This window comes from Carassius carassius, chromosome 29, assembly GCF_963082965.1.
Source record: "Carassius carassius chromosome 29, fCarCar2.1, whole genome shotgun sequence".
Classification (NCBI taxonomy): domain Eukaryota; kingdom Metazoa; phylum Chordata; class Actinopteri; order Cypriniformes; family Cyprinidae; genus Carassius; species Carassius carassius.
In genome coordinates, this window is record NC_081783.1 from 27,651,829 (window position 1) to 27,674,419 (window position 22,591).

General features: G+C 39.0%; 1 protein-coding gene across 1 annotated transcript in view; it reads left to right on the top strand.

Annotated features, from left to right (window-relative positions):
* Window positions 1-408: 408 nt before the first annotated feature.
* The window catches only part of polr1a (RNA polymerase I subunit A), a 30,408-nt gene continuing 8,225 nt past the window's right edge, over window positions 409-22,591 (top strand). The window contains exons 1-19 of the mRNA XM_059516491.1: window positions 409-578; window positions 806-1,010; window positions 1,728-1,877; window positions 1,999-2,106; window positions 2,196-2,281; window positions 2,368-2,453; window positions 2,925-3,005; window positions 3,089-3,194; window positions 3,304-3,466; window positions 4,139-4,315; window positions 4,427-4,549; window positions 5,055-5,282; window positions 11,719-11,973; window positions 12,068-12,259; window positions 14,403-14,552; window positions 15,784-15,967; window positions 16,058-16,140; window positions 18,337-18,495; window positions 18,577-18,675. Coding sequence (XP_059372474.1) covers window positions 502-578; window positions 806-1,010; window positions 1,728-1,877; window positions 1,999-2,106; window positions 2,196-2,281; window positions 2,368-2,453; window positions 2,925-3,005; window positions 3,089-3,194; window positions 3,304-3,466; window positions 4,139-4,315; window positions 4,427-4,549; window positions 5,055-5,282; window positions 11,719-11,973; window positions 12,068-12,259; window positions 14,403-14,552; window positions 15,784-15,967; window positions 16,058-16,140; window positions 18,337-18,495; window positions 18,577-18,675 — 2,712 coding nt within the window. The 5' untranslated portion in view covers window positions 409-501. The remainder of the gene's footprint in view (window positions 579-805; window positions 1,011-1,727; window positions 1,878-1,998; window positions 2,107-2,195; window positions 2,282-2,367; window positions 2,454-2,924; window positions 3,006-3,088; window positions 3,195-3,303; window positions 3,467-4,138; window positions 4,316-4,426; window positions 4,550-5,054; window positions 5,283-11,718; window positions 11,974-12,067; window positions 12,260-14,402; window positions 14,553-15,783; window positions 15,968-16,057; window positions 16,141-18,336; window positions 18,496-18,576; window positions 18,676-22,591) is intronic.

The window sequence follows — 22,591 nt, forward strand, 5'->3', positions numbered from 1 at the left end:
TATCATGTGACCAAACCGTCAACATATTACATTTTTATTATTGTCTTGGCAATCATTTATGTCTAGATACCGACGCACAAAGTTTAATAACTTATTGAATTCAAATACTAAATTGAAGAATTCAAAAAGAATAACTATTTTTTTTGTAATTTATATTACTCAATTTAGATTTCCATTCTACCATTCATTCGTTTTCTACGGTCGGGATATACCATCTCAAAACACAATATAAAATACAATTTTCTTCATAATGACCTGCAGAATATTAATTTTCAGGGTATTATACTAGCTTATAATTATCAGCTGATATTGTTTCAAATCTCAATGTCTCTAACTTTACTTCTCTCGCTTTTGAACATATTCCAGTCTAATGTACCTGTGCTTGTTATTTGGTTTCGTCCGATCGCTCAGTACACGTTCCCACGTGTTACATCTTCACATGACGCACGTGGGGAATACAGAGAGTTTTCGTTTCTAATTTATGTATTTAATATTAGGAAAATGCTGTTTTCAAAAGAAACACCATGGAGGCGATTAGAGGGCATGACGTTTGGCTTGTTCTCCGCCGATGAAATAAGGTAATAATACACTTGCACAACACACACCCAACACAGCTTAAGAACTAGCCGGAGCTCACCCATGGTTAATATCTATTAAAAACATACAGTTTATTTAACTTACGCTGAACTTTATGACAACATGGCCCATATGCTGTCATACTAAAAGCGGGTAAGTTATAAGCAGTGAAATGCAAACATAGTTTTGTAGACCTTCTGACATCTTCCCCGTGTTATCTGTGTCACAGGAAGCTGAGTGTGAAAAGCATCACTAACTCACAGCTGCTGGATAATGTGGGCAATGCCGCGGCTAACGGGCTGTATGACCTGGCTCTGGGCCCAGCTGATAACAAGGAGATCTGCTCCACCTGCATGCAGGACTTCACCAGCTGTCCTGGACACTTTGGTCACGTAGATCTGCCCCTTCCCGTCTACAACCCTATGTTTTTTGATGTAAGTGTCAATGTGCTCCTTTGCAGGTCTCATGCAGTTATGATGTGGGTTTATGGGGTCTGTCATTCTAGTTTATTTTGTTTTGGTAGGAATGCATGCATTTATATATATATATATATTGACATGAAGAAACAAGAACAAACTGAGACAGACTCAATCCAGAAGAACTGTGGCAATGTCTCCAAGATGCTGCAAGAGACCTACCTGCAAAGCTACATTATTGTTAAAGGTTTTAAGCACTTGTGTAAAAATGCTGTAAAATAATTAACAATTAACTTGTATTAACTAAATGAAATCCACATTTGGTGTGACAACCCTATGTGTTTAAAGCTGCGTTTGCCTTCGGTGCACTTGGGCATTGTTTTTCAGGGAGCTTTGCAGGTAGGTTTCTTGAAGTATCTTGGTGACACTGTCACAGTTCTTCTGGGTTTAGTCTGTTTCAGTTTGTTCTGTTTCTTGATGTTATTCCAGACAGACTGATGATGATGAGATCAGATCTCTGTGTGGAGCACTGGCTGCTGCGAGGTGCTGCAATCTCTGGATTATTACAATGCATGGCCAAATGAATGTTTGAAAATGTAAACTCATATTTCCTACTGACACATTAAGATGGTGAAAATACTAGTGTACTAGTCATTTTGGCCACCACTGTATATACACACACACAAACGCACATATATATATATTGTGTAACCCCTAACGTCAATGTCTTTACAGAAATTATATTTGCTCATCCGGGGTTCATGCCTGGGATGCCACATGTTGAAGTGTCCCAGAACGGCTGTTCATTTGCTGCTGGGCCAGCTGAAGCTCCTGGACGTGGGTGCGATGAAGGAGGTGTACGAACTTGAGAACGTTCTCAATCAGGTCAGGAAATATTGACGAGCTTGTCATTAAGGTCAAAGCAAGGTATCTTGTAGAGAGAAGCTGCAGCATCATTCATTGGACTGAAGGGCTTATATATTGTGTTGTCGTGGTCCTCTCTCAGTTGGTGGAGGTCAATGCTCAGCCGTCTGGAATAGAAATCCAAGAAGCTCTGGAGGCGTTCATCACACCCATTCTGAAAGCCAATGAGGACAACCAGCACTCTGCCCCGGTGAGTCTGAAACCCACACATCTCTCTTTTCCTTTAGTAGTATCATTGGCTCTTTATAGCTGCATTTTATACATTAACTTTGATTTCAGATCAAACATATCTGTGAGAAAAAGTCCAGTCTCATTAACAGTTTCTGGAGGGTATACATGGGCCCGAGGAAATGTCCGAATTGCAGGTGAGCTCAACTTCTTCGGTCTTCTCTCATTGTTAAGTGAATCAAACATACGTTCTGCCATGAGAATGTGTCTGTGTGTGTTTCAGAGCCAGTAGAGTGACTGTGCGCAGAGAACACAACAGCAAACTCATTGTCACACATGGATCATCCGCAGCAAGCACAGAGAAGGACGGTGAGTTTACATGTCATTCGTATGCTTCTGTAGTCAGCCATCAAAACATTAGGATTCCGCTTTAGTTCTTTTGAGCTTCACCAAATGCATGAGCACATCACTCAAACAAGCAATTGATAGCGGAGAGCATGATAATTTAAATAAGACTGTAGTTTTCTGTTTAGTGATCATGAAACCACCATTACTGTATCAATCTATCTCTTCAAGAACATCAGTGCATGTGATGAACTGAATATAACGCAGAAAATAATGTAAAATAGCGCTATATCGTTGAATTCTTATCTGACAAGGACTTGAATGTAATGATAATGCATGAAAAAAGAATTTCATAACAGTAGACATATTATATTATAAAAACTTCTGAATAATTAAAAAATATTTCAAATGTATGTAGTCTATGAAAGTAAGATTCCCTACTAATGTAATCCTGTATCTGGTTTGTGAGTATACAGTATTTGTGTTTCCTTCCAGATGATTCACCGATTACCAAGCGTGGATTCTTGACTCCGAGTCTGGCGCGAGAACACGTCATCAAACTCTGGGAGAAAGAAGGTAAGATGGGTTGAGTGTAATTCCCATTTTCTTTCTAGGAGTCGTAATGCAAACTGAAAGGTTTTGGAATGTGTCTTCTCTAGGTTTCTTCCTGAAGCATCTGTTCGCAGGGTTTGACATGAATAATTCAGAGAAAGGCTTCAGTCCTGAAGTTTTCTTTTTGGAGATGCTTGTGGTTCCTCCATGCAGGTAATTTGATCACTGTATGTGTAATGTCCTGGACACCACAACCTGTCGGACATCACTGTTGGAGATGATTGTAGAGATTTTTGACTGATTTGTGTTTGATGTTTTATAGGTACAGACCTGTTAACCGTTTGGGAGACCAGATGTTCACCAACGGACAGACTGTGAACCTGCAGGCCGTGTTAAAGGATAATTTCATGATCCAGAAACTGCTGGCACTGATCGCTGCTGAGAAGACCAGCGCTACTGAAGACACACAGACAGAGATGGAGCAGGTTTGGAGAATTGATGTCAACAAACTAAATACACTAATATGCTAACTTTTTAACTAAATATTATATGAGCTGTTTTAAATGCTGTTTTATAGAATGGTTGCACTCTATTAATTTGGCACAGATTTGAATTAAATATAGAGCTTATTAAAATATAAACAGAAAAGAAAGAATGGGTAACAACAGAATTGCAAATGTACCCAAATTGAGCTGTTACTGAGTAGGGGGCGGGGCTAGGTCATTTGGGACTAAATGATGATTTATTAAAAAATTCAGTAAATGATAGTAAAAAAAAAATATGTTTTTCTGTCAATAACTTTGTTAGCAAGGTTAAATGACAAAAAGAGTCAACGCAAACCAATTTATAAAAACTAAGACAGTTTGACTTTGTTTCCACATGTTGTAGACGGTGCAAAAGATGTTGTTTCCTCAAGTATGCATGTTATTGAATGTTTCCGTTTTTACGGGAAATTCATAAAATCATGTGAATTTGAAGAAGTACATTGTTCATTTACATAAATCATTTTCAGTAAATTTGGTAGAAGTATTGCGTTTTGTTGATTTCATTTCAGCAGTTGTATGTGTATGTTAGTTAAATCAGAAGGCAATCCAACTGTTTGCAGCTCTTTTCTGATGAGAAGTGCCATGTGTGTTGATGACCTGTCATTTCTTCAGTCCAGCGAATCCACGGAGATCGGTCAGATAGATCAGAGCTTCTTAACGGTCATCCAAGGCCTGACTCTCACAGACAAGCTCTATAACATGTGGATCCACCTGCAGAGTCACGTCAACATCGTGTTTGACAGCGACATGGACAAACTGATGACGGAGAAGTTCCCAGGTGTCCGTCAGGTCAGTGTGTGTGACGGAGCTCAAGACCAGAAACCATCAAGCACTAACAAACATGGGAACTCATATAACGTCTTTTGTAAAGCCTTTGTCTCTTTTGAATGTGTTTCTCAGCTCTTGGAGAAGAAAGAGGGTTTGTTCAGGAAGCACATGATGGGAAAGCGTGTGGATTATGCTGCACGCTCGGTCATTTGTCCTGATATGTACATCGGAACCAATGAGATTGGAATACCAATGGTAAGACATTGGATTTGACTTTTGACGAAAGAAATAATGTAAGGTCAGCTGCTCTTTATTGCAAAATATACCCAGATTGGGTGATTGTGCTGACTTCTTTTGTGGCTCAGTGGTAGAGCATTACGTTAGCAGCGCAAAAGGTTGTGGGTTCGATTCCCAGGGAACACGTTAGGTAAAAATTGTTGCATTGCACTGAATGCACTGAATGCAGTCGCTTTGGATAAAAGCATCTGCTAAATGCATAAATTTGTTTAATTTTATTTATTTTTTAATTTAACTATCTGTCAAGTAAAGAAATACATGGACATGGCGTTCACCGTCTATTTCATACTGAAGTCCAGGAGCTGTTGTTAGTGTCTTTTAATATGGAGAGCGAGCGAGCGAGTTCAGAGTCATACAAGAGGCATGAAAATAGCATTCATTTGTTGTCATTGTTAGCAGTGAAATATCTAGTTTAGCAGCTATTGTACAGGGTTTTGAAAGTCATTTGATATGGTACGTCTAGGTTTTTGCTACCAAGTTGACGTACCCCCAGCCGGTGACCCCCTGGAACGTGAAGGAGCTCCGGCAGGCCGTGCTGAATGGACCCAACGTCCACCCTGGAGCCTCTATGGTCATTAATGAAGACGGGTCCCGAACCATCCTCAGCAGCACCAACCTGACCCAGAGAGAAGCGGTGGCCAAACAGCTCCTGACCCCCAGCACAGGCCAGCACAGGATACCCATGAAGATTGTGAGTCAAACACACACTGCTATTATTCTAGATTGAGTAATGTTATATGTAGGGTTGTAACGGTATGAGATTTTTGCGGTATGTTAATCGTCTCAGAAAATACCACGTTTATACAGTTTTACGGTATACGGTATTAAACAATCAATTAGGGCTGGGACAACGCGTCGAGGTTATCGATGACGTCGACGCAAAAAATACGTCGACGCAAAATATGCGCATCGATTCGTCGACCTGTTTTTATTTCTCTGAAAAACTTTTGCAAAACGTTTACCTTATGTGCGCTGAATATACGCGATGGCCGGATCAACATTCTGTCCAACGTTATATAACCAATCCAGGGGTTTTTCTGCATTGATCTTTTTTTTGGCGGCTGTCAAAGCCTTATTTGATCGGTGAGTGATGTAGAATAGAATGACTGTGTTGCGCATGACAGGGTGCGTACGAGAGAGAGCCCCGGCTGTGCGCGCGCACTCACAGTCTTCAAACAACACGAGCGCTTCTTGCTCTCTCTCTCCCTCGTGCATATTAATGAAAATCATTAAACACGATAGAAAAAGGGCGAAACCAAAGTTTCACGCACGCTCGCGCACTCACAGTCTTCAAACTACACGAGCGCTGTCTCTCTCTCTCTCTCTCTCTCTCTCGCTCTCTCTCTCCCTCGTGCATATTAACCAAAATCATTAGACACGATAGAAAAAGGGCGGAACGCCAAAGTTTCACGTGGAGCATTCGGAGATTTTTTTTTCTCCATGACAGGCTGCTGGCTCCCACTGTTAATTTTTATTTTTTATTTTTTGGAAAAGCACTCTCTGTATTACCTTAAAGCCCTAAAGTTTACATTGGTTACTGTATTCTTTCAATTGCTCTAAACAAGTATTTGGGTGAACTTTTTTATTGAATGCTAGACATCAAGTTGTTGTTATTTTCATCTGAAAGAAGAACTTTTTTTCAGTAAGCTAGGCCCTATGTGTTCAGTAAGCTTGTTTCAGTAAGCTATGTGTTTTCAAGGCTTCAAGGTTTTATTGAATGCTATGCTCTATACAATTGCAAAGTAATGCATTCTTAGTCAGTCTTTTATTTTGTAATTTTAAGAGCAATAAACATATATTGCAATGTTAAGGAATTCATGTTTTTTTTTCATTCAGATATGTAAATCAACATGTATAAATTGTTAGTAGTCAATTAATGGGGAGATAATCGAAGTCGAATCGGTCTGAAAAAATTAATCGTTAGATTAATCGATGCATCGAAAAAATAATCGCTAGATTAATCGTTTAAAAAATAATCGTTTATCCCAGCCCTACAATCAAAGCATGTGTTTATTCAAATTTCATTAATCAAAAACAAGAAAATTTTACCATTGATTATTTATTAGTTTAATAACTTATATTTAGCATTAATAACTCATACAAATTCATAAATTCTGGTTTGACTTAATTTTTCTGGATTCTGTACTTATATGATTTAATACAAATATACTATCAAAAATGGTGGTAATGAGAATGAATACAAAATTATGTTGTATTCTGTTTTAAAATGTTGTTAATTATGTTGTATAATGTTTTAAAAGCTTTATTCTTTTATGCTTTCGCAAAGGGTTGCACAATAGAGATTTACTAAATTAAAATGAGGTGAAAAATTATATTCCCTAATGTTTATGTAAATTATTATTATTATTTTAGAAGTAGGTTACATTATAGTACAATCGTAATTTCTGTCAATTTCTTCGAGTTTAAAATCTGACTTTTATTTGGACGGGCTGTATTGAACAGCTTTGAGTGTGAATGTATTTGTTTTTGACAGTGGTTTTCTCAAATAAAATGATGAAATGATTATTAATTGTTCTCTCAGTGAGGCTCTCAGTGTTTGTGTTCAGGTCCTCAGATAGTGAGACCGCAGCTCTGTTAAACCTGCCACTTTAAGCCACGCTGGCGCATACTTGAGTATGTAGTACATGACAACGCCGCTCATTCACAGAGAGACATGCAAAACAAACAGATTAGTCTATATATTTATATAGCAGTGCTTTTGTCATTATTTAAAAGCTTTGTTTTTTATATATTCATCAATCCATCAAATCGCACATTTTATGTGACATCTGCAGAGCAGCTAGCTACTGTAAATTCACTGTCATGACTGGATTCTGTGCTTCACTCCGCATCACAGAAATCATAATGCATTAACCTTAAATTATAAATGCGACATAGCTGTTTCTGCACGGGATGATGTTGTTCTGAATAGGTAAACATGTTCGATGAGTTTCCTCATTTTGCAGCCGCTTTCCGACCACAGTTTTAGCAAACTGTCTACCTTCAAGGACAAATAAGCATTCGTCTTTTCTATATAAAATGTATTCCCATTCTAGTGCCAATTTTAACTCCTATTTGACGTGGGATAGAGATTAGAGATAATCTGTCTCTGATGTTGTCTCTGTCGCTGTACGTGTGGGTGGAGCTAGAGAACAATTAGGTGGAAAGTTGTTGCCCAAGCGCAGGTGAGATTCTGTGTCTGTTATTTTCTCTCAATACTGTAGATAAGCAAATGTACATGGTATGATAATCGTACATGTTTACATCACAGTATATCGTCATACCGGTATATCGTCACAACCCTAATTATATGTTGTGCATGTGACATTCAATCAAAATGCATTTAGAATAAACAGACACTATAGTCTGTTACAAATAAAATGAAAACAACAAGTGGTACCAAACCTGCAAATAAAGCAGCATTTAAATGTTTTTACACTTCAGTTACAATGCAATGAGAGTTAAGTGTTAAAAAATAATATTTTGAATATTGAAATATAGAGTGATATTTAATTAAATTAAACCTTAAATCTGAAACTAAAAACATCCTTTCAGTAGGTGTCAGTAGCCGCATTTCCACTGTGGGGCCAGTGCGAGCCAGGGCTTAAAGCGGGCCGGGGTGGGGGCAGTAGCTGCGAGTCACTAAAACACGCCCCTCGGCCACGAAACCTCATCATTTCACCACCAAAGAGAAGTTATCAGAAAACTAAGAAATAAGTCACTGGAACATGCGCGATCACAAAACATGATAAAAGCGGCCGTTTGTTTGCATGCGTTGTTATATATTCAAATTCAAAAGCATCGATGTTTTACTATAGAATAAGTGATACATTGAGCATAATTAATTAATTTATCAGGACTCAGAATTAATCAAACAGAAATACATTTATTTCTAATTTATTTATTTATTTTTAACGCTTATGAAAATAGCCTGCTTATTCAGTCGAGTCTGTCTCTGTTTATTTGTAGCCACAGTAGCCTATACGTCACATTTAGAATGAATGATAATATCTCTGTTTTTATAAAAGCTCCCGAACAAAAAACATTATTATATTTTTATGATAAGCTACGTGGAGCTAAACTCTCGAGACGAGACTTATGAAAGATTATATGTTACTAAATAAATAAACGATTGTGATAGAGAAAAAGAAACTGACTTCTGATTTCTTCAAGCGGTCATATTTACCATGTTTACTATGGTAATGTTAATGCCTAGCGTGCACAGACTTTGCATCGCTTATAAATATTTCTGCCTTGTTTAGTGATTATAATCCACATCAGATAAAGTTATTGCAAACACTCGCTGCTGACTGAAAGTGAGTTTTGATATCAACTTGTTTAAAAAAAGTGTTTAATGCTGGTGTTATAGCTGTTATCTCTCTGAAATGATCCGCAGCGCTGACTCTCTGTTTTTATAAAAGCTCCCGAACAAAAATCATTATTATATTTTGATGATATGCTACGTGGAGCTAAACTCTCGAGACGAGACGACAGATAAAATGTTACTTAATAAATACACAATTGTGATACAGAATAAGAAGCTGACGTCTGATTTCTCCAAGTGGTTGCATTTACCATGTTTACTATGTCTTTTACATCGCTTATACATCGCTTATAAATATTTCTGCCTTGTTAAGTGATTATAATCCACATCGGATCAAGTTATTTCAAACACTCGCTGCTGACTAAGAGTGAGTTTTGATATCAACTTGTTTTAAAAAGTCTTTAATACTGCAGGTGTTAAAGTTGTTATCTTTCTGAAATGATCCGCAGTGACGCTCTCCAGAGAAACTCCACCTTTGTTCATAAGCACTCCTCTAGCCCCAGCTGGCCCGCTTTGGCCCAAGGTTTTCATCAGGCCAAAAAACCCTGGCCGTTGGCCCCGAGGAAGCCCCGACGAGGCACGATCAAGCCCCGGAAGTGACAGTGGAAACGCGACTGGCCCTGGCACGCACTAGCAAGCCCGCTTTAAGCCTGACAGTGGAAACGCGGCTATTGACTCAGTTATTTACCCGAGTGATTGATTTGTTTAAAATGATGACTGATTCAGGAATGAGATGATGTGTGTTCCTTGAAGATGGACTACAGTCCTGCTGTGGCTTCACTTGAAACTCTTTTTGTTAGTGAAAAACACAGTATGGACAATATTTGTGTCTAAACACACAATACTAACATCACATTTGAAAGCATGCTGATATGCGGGAAAAAAGCACACCCTTCGTGTGATATTGATTATCTATAGCGAAAGACAATACAAATCGTTACAAAGCAACTTTATAGAAAATTATGTTTCTACAATATTTAGTAGTAGCTAGTAGTTTGTGCACGTTTGACAGGATTTTAGAAAAATAAAAATAATAATAATAATACAAGACGTAGTCAGCTAGATGATGAACTATCAATATTATTAATTAATAGTAATTATATGATGCAGTCACACATGTAGCAATAATTGTTAGTTCTGTTTGTTGATTCAAGGTTAGGATCATCTGGGGTCCTCTGAGGGTCAGCATCATCTCTTCTCAGGTCTTCTGGATCCAGACTGGAGCTTGTGTAAATCCTAGTTACAAACATAGAAACAAAATAGAGACATCATTAGCATAGCTGCTGATCCAACAAAGTAAAATTAGTTTAACCCAAGCTAAAGAATAAAAATGCAGATGCAACTACACTCACAATTTAAGAGATACATTATTCGAACATTATCAGGAAGGCTATTCCAGAGTTTGGGAGCCAAATGTGAAAAAGCTCTACCTCCTTTAGTGGACTTTGCTATCCTAGGAACTACCAAAAGTCCAGCGTTTTGTGACCTTAGGGAGCGTGATGGGTTGTAGCGTGGTAGAAGGCTAGTTAGGTACGCAGGAGCTAAACCATTTAGGGCCTTATAGGTAGGTAATGATAATTTGTAACTGATACGGAACTTAATAGGTAGCCAGTGCAGAGACTGTAAAATTGGGGTAATATGATCATATTTTCTTGACCTGGTAAGGACTCTAGCTGCTGCATTTTGGACGACCTGTAGCATGTTTATTGACGAAGCAGGACATCCACCTAGAAGTCCATTACAATAGTCCAGTCTAGAGGTCATGAAAGCATGAACTAGCTTTTCTGCATCAGAAACAGATAACATGTTTCGTAGCTTGGCAATGTTTCTAAGATGGAAGAATGCAGTTTTTGTAACATTGGAAATGTGATTTTCAAAAGACAAATTGCTGTCCAATATAACACCCAGATTTCTGACTGTAGAGGAAGTAACAGTACATCCGTGTAGTTGCAGATTGTAATCTACAAGATTCTGTGTGGTGTTTTTTGGTCCAATAATTAATATCTCTGTCTTATCCGAATTTAATTGGAGAAAATTATTTGTCATCCAATATTTTACATTTTTAACACACTCTGTTAGCTTAGATAATTGGGAAGTTTCATCTGGTCTCGTTGAGATATATAGCTGAGTATCATCAGCATAACAGTGGAAGCTAATTCCGTATTTTCTAATAATATTACCAAGGGGCAACATGTATATTGAAAATAGAAGGGGACCTAGGACTGATCCTTGTGGCACTCCATATTTTACTGATGATAAATGAGATGACACCCCATTTAAGTAAACAAAATGGTAGCGATCGGACAGGTAGGATCTAAACCATCTTAGAGCCTGCCCTTGAATACCTGTATAGTTTTGTAATCGATCTATGAGTATGTCATGATCTATGGTGTCGAATGCAGCACTAAGATCAAGTAAGACTAGAAATGAGATGCAGCCTTGATCTGACGCAAGAAGCAGGTCATTTGTAATTTTAACAAGTGCAGTTTCTGTGCTATGGTGGGGCCTAAAACCTGACTGAAATTCTTCATACAGATCATTTTTATGCAGGAAGGTGCTCAATTGAATAGACACAACTTTTTCTAAAATTTTAGACATAAATGGAAGATTTGAAATAGGCCTATAATTTGCCAGTACACTAGGATCTAGTTTTGGTTTCTTAATAAGAGGCTTGATAACCGCCAGCTTGAAGGGTTTTGGGACGTGACCTAAAGATAACGACGAGTTAATGATATTGAGAAGCGGTTCTTCATTTTATATTATTTGATGATCCAGTGCTTTGACATTTAATTCTCTCTCTTAGGTAAACCGGCACATCAAGAATGGGGATGTGCTGCTGTTAAACCGTCAGCCCACTCTCCACAGACCCTCGATTCAGGCCCACTGTGCTCGCATCCTGCCCGGAGAGAAGGTACTCCGATTACATTACGCCAACTGTAAGGCCTACAACGCTGACTTTGACGGTGACGAGATGAACGCTCACTTCCCTCAGAGTGAGCTGGGCAGAGCCGAAGCCTACACACTAGTGAGCACAGACCAGCAGTACTTGGTGCCTAAAGTGAGTCTTCGTCCAGAGAATTGAAACGACTTAAATGTGAATTGTCTGCCATTTTTGGAAAACTTCTCTTCTCTGGTCTCTGCACCTTCTGTAGGATGGGAAGCCATTGGCCGGCCTGATTCAGGACCACATGGTGTCTGGCGCCAGCATGACCATCCGTGGATGTTTTTTCACACGGGATCAGTACACAGCGCTGGTCTACAGAGGCCTGACGGATAAGATGGGCAGAGTGAAGCTGCTGCCTCCTGCGCTCCTTAAACCTGTTCCTCTCTGGACAGGGAAGCAGGTACTTCTCATGAGGCTGTGATTTGATTTGTCATACATATTAGGCGTCAGATGCTTTAAGTCACCACTCTTACAGATACTTTTCAAAAAACTAAAAAAAAGGTGATATTTGTGACCCTGGAGCACAATAGCAGTCTTAAAGTGTTAGTTCACCCAAAAATCTAAATTATGTCATTAATAACTCACCCTCATGTCGTTCCAAACCCGTGAGACCTCCGTTCATCTTCAGAACACAGTTTAACATATTTTAGATTTAGTCCGAGAGCTCTCAGTCCCTCCATTGAAGCTGTGTGTACGGTCTACTGTCCATTTCCAGAAAGGTAAGAAAAACATCTTCAAAGTAGTCCATGTGACATCAGAGGGTCAGTTAGAATTTTTTGAAGCTTCGAAAATACATTTTGGTCCAAAAATAGCAAAAACTACGACTTTATTCAGCATTGTCTTCTCTTCCGTGTCTGTTGTGAGAGAGTTCAAAACAAAGCAGTTTGTGATCTCCGGTTCGCGAACGAATCATTCAGTTCACCAAATCGAACTGAATCATTTGAAACGGTTCGCGTCTCTAATACGCATTAATCCACAAATGACTTAAGCTGTTAACTTTATAACATGTCTGACACTCCCTCTGAGTTCAAACAAACCAATATCCCGGAGTAATTCATTCACTCAAACAGTACACTGACTGAACTGCTGTGAAGAGAGAACTGAAGATGAACACCGAGCCGAGCCAGATAACGAACGAGCGATTGACTCGTTCACGAGTAAAGAACCAGTTGCATCAGTTTTCGGGTCACCAGTAGTTCTTTCGGACAGTTCGATTTCAATAAACCGGTTGAAGAAAACGGTTCACCGGTTCTTTTGCGCTCGACGTAATGCCATCATTTGCAATGATTGCCCTTGATTCAAGCCTTCGGTTTACCTGCGCTCATAACACTAGCACAGAATCAGTTCAGAATCAATCACCAAAAGAATCAGTTCAGTTCAGACGCTCTGTGTGTCGGTTTGCTTCACATTGAATCACACATACGCAGTATCATCAGCTCCTCGGTTCACAAAACGGACACCTCTGACAGAAACGGTTCTTGACTCGTGAACGAGTCAATCGCTCGTTCGTTATCTGGCTCGGCTCGGTGTTCATTTTCGGTTCTCTCTTCACAGCAGTTCAGTCAGTGTACTGTTTGAGTAAATTAATTACTCCGGGATATTGGTTTGTTTGAACTCAGAGGGAGTGTCAGCCACATTAAACAAGTTAACAGCTTAAGTCATTTGTGGATTAATGCTCATTGGAGACGCGAACCGTTTCAAACAATTCAGTTTGATTTGGTGAACTGGTTCAAGAAGATTCAGTTACATCGAATGATTCGTTCGCGAACCGGAGATCACAAACTGCTTTGTTTTGAACTCTCTCACAACAGACACGGAAGAGAAGACAATGCTGAATAAAGTCGTAGCTTTTGCTATTTTTGGACCAAAATGTATTTTCGATGCTTCAAAAATTCTAACTGACCCTCTGATGTCACATGGACTACTTTGATGATGTTTTTCTTACCTTTCTGGACATGGACAGTAGACCGTACACACAACTTCAATGGAGGGACTGAGAGCTCTCGGACTGAATCTAAAATATCTTAAAATGTGTTCTGAAGATAAACGGAGGTCTCACGGGTTTGGAACGACATGAGGGTGAGTTATTAATTACATAATTTTGCAAATTGGACGAACTAACCCTTTAAGTCTCTGGGGTATATTTGTAGGAATAGCCAAAAATACAATGGATGGGTCAAAATATTTAATTTTTTTTTATGCCAAAAATCATTAGGATATTAAGTTCCACGAAGATATTTTGTGCATTTCCTACTGTAAACATATTAAAACTTTATTTTTCATTAGTAATATGCATTGCTAAGAACTTCATCTGGACAACTTTAAAGGCGATTTTTCTCAATCTGTTTTTGCACCATCAGATTCCAGATTTTCAAATAGTTGTATCTCGGTCAAATATTGTCTTCGTAACAAACGAAACATCAATGGAAAGCTTATTTAGTTGGCTTTCATATGATGTATACATCTGAAACTTAAGACTGGTTTTGTGGTCCAGGGTCACATTTGGACTTGTATAAATACCATGTTTCTGCTGTCTCTTCAAGGTGGTGTCGACCCTTCTGCTGAATGTCATCCCAGAAAACAGCATCCCTTTAAACCTGATGGGAAAAGCAAAGATTCCCAGTAAAGCCTGGGTGAAGGAACCTCCCAGAGCTGTTCCGGGGTACAGGCCCGAAACTATGTGTGAATCTCAGGTAATTAAGGAATACTCTCTATAACACTGCTGTTGCAGCACTCTACTGTTCATTTCTGTCAAATAAACTGTGGTGAAAAGTCTTTGTAACTTTTTCCAGGACTAAGACTAGACAAAGGCAAGACAACTAATAAACACAAACTATGACCAAATCAAACTAAATATGATAAAAACAAAATAGGACATTTAACACAGGATGATAAAATTAACACGAGAACACACTCTGCTTCAGTTTTTACAAAGTTTGAAAGAAAAAGAAAGTCATCTCTGTCACAGTAGTAGCTCAAGCATGTAATAAAATCTGTTTGGTGTAAGAAAGCCGATTTTAGGCTTTGTGTTTTTATGACAGTTAGCACACTCATTCTCATTCTTAGTGTTTCTCATTTCATTATTAACGCAATGGTCTTTATTTTAGTCAGCAGTAGTGTTGTTTTTAGACTCAAGAATACCTCCACAATTGACCTGATGCAGGCCTTGAAGTGAGACACAGGAAACAGAAATACTGCAAAATAATGATAATAATGTGACTAAACGAGACTAAATAACGTTATAACAATTCGTTTTGTCTCGTTTTGTTCAACGAAAATGAAGAGATATTTTAGCATAGTTTTTATTTTGTAAACCACATTTAGTCTTGTTTTAATTCATCAACAATATTGCATTATACATTTAATTATAGTCATTGTCACATGACCAGCATTTACGTCTCGTCTTGTTTTCATCACGTGATAAAGGTTCATTGACGACGATATTTTGTCAGTTTTCGTTGATGAAAGCAACACTCATCAGCAGTTCAGATACTATGACTTTAAATGGTAAATGCTTCCAGTTGCAGTAATTAGATAGTTATGTTTCTTTGTTTTTGTCATGGAGTAATCAAAATGAGGGAGAATTGGTTAATTGACATGAAAATAATTGTATGACATGATAGCTGGTGTATATTAAAGATGCTTTTGTCAGCCAGCAATAAGGCTCGAACACAACAATGATTACAGCTGCTCAAAGTTGTGTCCGGTAGTTTAAAGCTGCGAGAAAATGACTTTTTCCTTAATTCTGTGATTGGATATTTAGGAGACTGTGGAAAATGGATTTTGTTTGACAACACAATGAGCAGTTTATTGACTCATTACTGTATGATGTGACACATGATTTAACTTATGTGAGGATGCATAGATGAGGCTGTAAGATGGGGTGTGTTTTTGAAAGCTTTAGTACTGTACTGTGTGTTTCAGGTGGTGATTCGTCAGGGAGAGCTCTTGCTGGGGGTCCTGGATAAGGCTCACTATGGCAGCTCGGCGTACGGTTTGGTGCACTGCTGCTACGAGCTCTACGGAGGAGAGACCAGCGGCAAACTGCTCAGCTGTCTGGCACGACTCTTCACTGCCTACCTGCAGCTCTACCGTGGCTTCACCCTGGGTAAGGTCACGCTCCATACCTGCTCGTCTGGATGAACACATCAGGTAGGATGGTGCTTTTTATTAAATGTTTTCTTTCCTTTTCTGACAGGTGTGGAAGACATTCTAGTAAAAGATGGAGCCAACAAACAGAGAAGGAAAATTATCCAAAAGTCAGTCACGTGTGGCTCCAAGGTACCTCGCTGAGATTGACCTGTTACATAGCACCTTTAGAAGAAAAAAACATATCATAAAAACATCTCTCAGAAATATGATCTGGTCAAGCTTCAATTGCCGAATTATCAGTAAAGTTTATAAGTTATAACATGATTATTTACACGCACTAGAAAATCAATGAAGAGATGTCTCATTAAGAGAAATTACTTGGTTTAGTGAAAGTAATATTACAAATTTTTTTAACCCTACAAAACTTTTTTTTTAAAATCCGCATATTGGGTATTAATGTTCATTTTTGACTAAGAAAACTAAATGTTTTTTTTATTTTTATATATATATATATATATATATATATAAATATATAAATTGATTAGAAAATGTATTTTAACTGCAGTAGGAGCAATACAAGTATTCACTTCCTTTGTAATGTAAGGTCTGTAAGCTCACTTATGTCAGTTTCTCTGTTGCTTATCAAGTTGCTAATCTTTGAAACTTTATAACAGTAAAAAATCTCCTCTTCTTTGAGTTGAAACTAGACTTGTGCCGGTATTCGGTAATGCGATATATTGCGGTGATTAATATGCACGATATTGTTATCGTGGGCACTTCTTAATACCTTGAATAAATATACATTACAAATTATTCATAATTTGGAATTCATTTTAAGAATATTATTCCCATCAGCTGCTTAAAATGCACAACATCGCTGTATGCTGCTTGAAAGAGCGCATGCCTCTGATGTAAACAAGCGGTGCATGAGAAGCACATGGAGGAACACGTGAGAGACGCACTGAATGAAAGCACATTCACTCTCTGACAGCAGATGGCGCTAAATGCAGCCCTTACCCTGTAAACACAGTAAATAAAGCAGCTGTTACTTTCTAAACCATATTTAAATAATTTTAAATAACCATTCAGATATGTTTTCCCTATGGTGTTTATTACAGAGCCAACTACTGAAATATTTAGACTTTTTAGGCTATTTATCTTCAAACATTCATTTTTTTATTTATTTTTTTTAATCTGGACTACAAATGCCCTAGATATTGTTTGAAAGTGTTTTGATCTTTTAATGTTTATTCACACTTTACATTATGGCTTCATTAGTTAACATAAACTGCCAATGAAAAAATTGTTCTGAACATTCATTAATCTTAGGTATTCCAATATTTAATAACACATTGTTCAAATCTAAAGTTGCAACTGTGTTATTTAATGAGCTAACATGAACTAAGACTTGTATTTTTTAGCAAGATTAATAACTTCTATAGCAAATGTAGCTATTGCTCATTGTTTAGCTGTGCATTTATTGAATGAGCACTATGTGATGTCCGAACTGATTACACTATATTTTATGTATTGGCCTGTATTTTATGTAAAATCATTTTCTATTTTTAAACGGTTTTAAATTCATTTTAAGTCAATTTTTAAATCATATTCATTTTCAAGTTCTTAAATTGCTTGTTTTATTTTTGTGATTATTTTTCTTCAAGACTTTTTTTTTTACTTTCTTTTATTTAAAGCACTTTGAATTACCATTGTGTACGAAATGTGCTATAAATAAACTTGCCTTGCGTTGAATGTTAATGCATTAACTAAGGTTAACTAACGAGGTCTTATTGTAAAGTGATACCTATTGGTTTTTATAGTTCTTTTGCACTTTAATGTGTAAAACATTTAACTTTTATATATTTTTCTGTATTGCTTTATTGTTTTAAATGTTTAGTTATTTTTGTTATAAGAAAAAAAGTTATTTAACCTGTTATACTGTATTATGACCACTTTTTTAAAACAAAATTTCAACACCGTGATAATACCGTTTACCGTGATAAAAGCATTATCAATTAACCGCAACAGGAAAAATTGATACCAGCATATCCCTAGTTGAAACATGACCTGAAGTGATCTGTGCATCCTGCTGTGCAACAATTCTACATTCCATGCTTAAAATATATATATATATATTTGGGTATTTATTGAGAAATTATCCAAAGATAGTTTGATAGACTTTTTATTATTAATTTTGAAGCATAATGTTGGCTGTAATCGTACAGTCACGTACTCCCATTCTCTCTGTCTGTGAAGAGTGTGTGGATCTTTTGCCCTCTGGATGTTTGTTGTCTCTCCCCTTCATTTCCTTGTGTTCGTTCAGTATTGTGCTTGTCTTGTCTTCAAGCAGAGGTCATGTTCTTACACTTTCTTGCTTTAACACAGGCTCTCCAGGCTGCGTTTAACCTGCCTGCAGATGCTGGAGACACTGAAGCCAGAGAACGCTGGCAAGACGCACATCTGAACACAGACCAGAGAGATTTCAACATGGTGGACCTGAAGTTTAAAGAGGAGGTCAATCAAGTGAACAACAACATCAACAAGGTGCTCATCTAAACAGGACATCTTGGAAATGCAGAGCTTGTGTCTCGATGGGTTTCATCACTTGTGATCTGTTGTTATCAGGTGTGCATGCCGCTGGGTCTCCACTGCTCCTTCCCCGAAAACAACCTCCAGCTGATGGTGCTGTCAGGAGCCAAGGGCTCCACTGTAAACACTATGCAGGTGACGTTTGCCCTTCATCTGCATTCAGCAGCTCAATATAGCAGCTTTTTTACTACTATTGCTACTACTTTTACAGGCTTCCTGCACGTCTTAAAATAGGTCTTAAATAAGTCTTAAATTGTATAACAAAAGTTTTAACTCTTATTTTAAGTGGTCTTAAACTCGGGAATGGAAAATCAGGAATGTGATTGTCAATCTTCAGAAGTTGATGATTTAATAAAATTTGAACACTGCACAAAAATTGAAATTGAAAAATTGGGATTTAAAAAAAGTACATTTTAAAGTAAAATGATTCGATCTAATGCACTTTGAGAGTTCAAAATTAAGAGCTCCAACCGGTGTCCTTAACTCAAGGCAGAAAAAAGTCAGTGAATTGACTTGTGCCTGAACTTTAAAGGGGACTCAACCCTGTTTTTATTTGTGATATATCGTCTCGGTCTAAATTACATTCACACTGATGTTTTAGGAAGCCAAAGAAATTAGAATATAATAACAACAATGACAATAGTAGCCATGTATTGTACAACAATCGCGCTGAAAATAATTGAAAATTAATATTTATAGGTATATTATTTCTGCTTTACACTACAGTAGGTAAATTATAATACTTATTTGCTAATTTCTACACTTGAAAGATGTTTTGAATTTGGGCTGCATGTAACCCACCAGCTGTCAGCAAATCATTCTGCACTTTCAAGCTTTTATTCTGAAGGAAAACTTCAGTTTCAGTGAAAACCTGCTTCAAAAACACATCTCAGTTCAAATCTAGTCCAATGCTGTAATCATCTGCTGTAACTGGTGGCAGTTGTGCAATAAATAAACTGTGAATACTAACTTTTATTTTGCCTGTATGACCTATTGTTTCATATTGAAATCCAAGATTGCGCCGCACATGGCTGCTTCAGTGCTTGGCTCTCCAGTGTTTGTACTGTTTTTGTTCGTTTTTCCTGTTTTTTGTTTAACAAACACGATCAGTTTCACCAGGGATGAACTGCTGAACATTCGGCAGAACACACCACATGATATTTTTCCGGATTTCTATTATACAGACGTTTTACTGAACATTGTTATCGGAGGAGCAGCGGCGCTGATCAAGCGCTTCAGGACGCGCAGACGGGGAAAGCGAGCGGGAGCGCTCGTCAGACTCAGGAAGCGCGGATTTCGAACCCCGTTGCCTAGCATCCATCTCGCAAATCTCCGCTCTCTACCCAACAAAACGGACGAACTCCTTCTGCTCTCTCGGACAAATAAGGATTTCTCTCACTCTGCTGCTCTGTGTTTCACGGAAACCTGGCTGAATGACGCCATACCGGACAGCGCACTCCATCTGCCGGACTTTCAGCTGTTTAGAGCGGATCGCGACGCAGAATCAACGGGGAAATCGCGCGGCGGCGGGACATGCTTTTACATCAATGAACGGTGGTGTACAGATGCAACTGTGTTAAAGAAGATGTGCTGTCCTGATCTAGAAACGCAGTTTATCAACTGCAAGCCGTTCTATTCGCCGCGGGAGTTTCACTCGCTCATTCTGGTTAGTGTTTACATTCCACCTCAAGCACATGTGAGCTCAGCTTTACAGAAACTCGCTGATCAGATCACAGACACAGAACAACAACACCCGGACTCTGTTTTAATCATTCTTGGGGACTTTAATAAAGCCAATCTCTCCCGTGAACTGCCAAAATACAGACAGCATGTTACCTGTCCCACCAGAGACAGTAATATACTGGATCACTGTTACACCACAATAAAGGATGCATATCACTCTGTTCCACGAGCAGCTTTGGGACGTTCTGATCACTGTCTGGTTCATCTTATACCGACCTACAAGCAGAAACTTAAATCTGCTAAACCTGTAGTAAAGACTGTGAAGAGATGGACCAGCGAAACAGAGCAGGATTTACAATCTTGTTTTGACATCACAGACTGGAGCGTTTTTGAAGCTGCTACCACCGATCTGGACGAACTCACAGAGACTGTAACATCCTATATTAGTTTCTGTGAGGATATATGCATTCCTACCAGGACTTATTTAACATTCAACAATGATAAGCCATGGTTTACAGTAAAACTCAGACACCTTCGTCAGGCCAAAGAGGATGCCTACAGAAATGGGGACAGGGTCTTGTACAATCAGGCCAGGAACACACTGAACAAAGAGATTAGAGCGGCTAAAAAGACCTATGCTAAAAAGTTGGAAGACCAGTTTACTTCCAACGACTCTACTTCAGTTTGGAGAGGACTGAGAGCCATCACAAACTACAAGACACCATCCCCTTGCACTGAGGCTAATCAACGACTTGCTAACGACCTGAATGAGTTTTATTGTAGATTTGAAACCCCCAACACCCACTCTGACCATCTCCCTACACAACCATTAACACCTCCTGCAATCCCCCTCTCCATACCTCCTGCTCTTCAAATCTGTGAAGATGATGTGCGCCAGGTCTTCAAGAAAAACAAAAGAAGAAAAGCACCAGGCCCAGATGGCGTTACACCAGCCTGTCTGAAAATCTGTGCTGACCAGCTGGCCCCCATCTTTTCACAGATCTTCAACAGATCTCTGGAGTTGTGTGAAGTGCCTTCCTGCTTCAAACGCTCCACCATAATCCCCATTCCAAAGAAACCCAAGATAACAGGACTTAACGACTACAGACCTGTGGCTCTAACGTCCGTCGTCATGAAGTCGTTTGAAAAACTGGTTCTGGCTTATCTGAAGGACATCACTGGACCCTTACTGGACCCCCTGCAGTTTGCGTACCGAGCAAACAGGTCCGTGGATGATGCAATCAACATGGCATTGCACTTCATCCTGCAACATCTGGACAAAACAGGGACTTATGTGAGGATCCTGTTTGTGGACTTTAGTTCGGCTTTCAACACCATCATCCCAACAACCCTCCAGACCAAACTGACCCAGCTCTCTGTTCCTAGCTCTATCTGTCAGTGGATCACCAGCTTTCTGACAGATAGGCAACAGTTAGTGAGACTGGGGAAATTCATGTCAAACAGCTGCTCCACCAACACTGGTGCCCCTCAGGGGTGTGTTCTCTCCCCTCTGCTCTTCTCCCTGTACACCAACGACTGCACCTCTAAAGACCCCTCTGTCAAGCTCCTGAAGTTTGCAGACGACACTACAGTCATCGGCCTCATCCAGGACGGTGACGAGTCTGCTTACAGACAGGAGGTTGAGCAGCTGGCTGTCTGGTGCAGTCTTAACAACCTGGAGCTGAACACGCTCAAAACAGTGGAGATGACTGTGGACTTTAGGAGAAACCCCCCTGCACTTTCCCCCACTCACCATCATGAACAGCACTGTGGCTGCAGTGGAGTCATTCAGATTCCTGGGAACCACCATCTCTCAGGACCTGAAGTGGGACAATCACATTGGCTCCATTGTGAAAAAAGCCCAACAAAGGTTGTACTTCCTTCGCCAGCTGAGGAAGTTTAACCTGCCACAGGAGCTGCTGAAACAGTTCTACTCAGCCGTCATTGAGTCAGTCCTGTGTACTTCAATAACTGTCTGGTTTGGTTCAGCTACAAAATCAGATATCAGAAGACTACAGAGAACTGTTCGGACTGCTGAAAGGATTATTGGTGCTCCCCTGCCCACCCTCCAAGAACTGTACACATCCAGAGTGAGGAAAACGACTCAGAAAATCACTCTGGATCCCTCACATCCAAGTCACCCCATCTTTGAACTTTTGCCATCTGGCCGGCGCCTCAGAGCCGCAAATACAAGAACAGCAAGGCACAAGAATAGTTTCTTCCCCCAGGCAATCTACCTCATGAACAGTTAAATGTTTCCCACTTATGCTTATGCAAAAATGTGCAATATCCTTATATTTATTTGTTACCCCTCCATCCTAGAACATTCCTGCATCTCACTCAATCCTATTCCATTATCATTTATAGC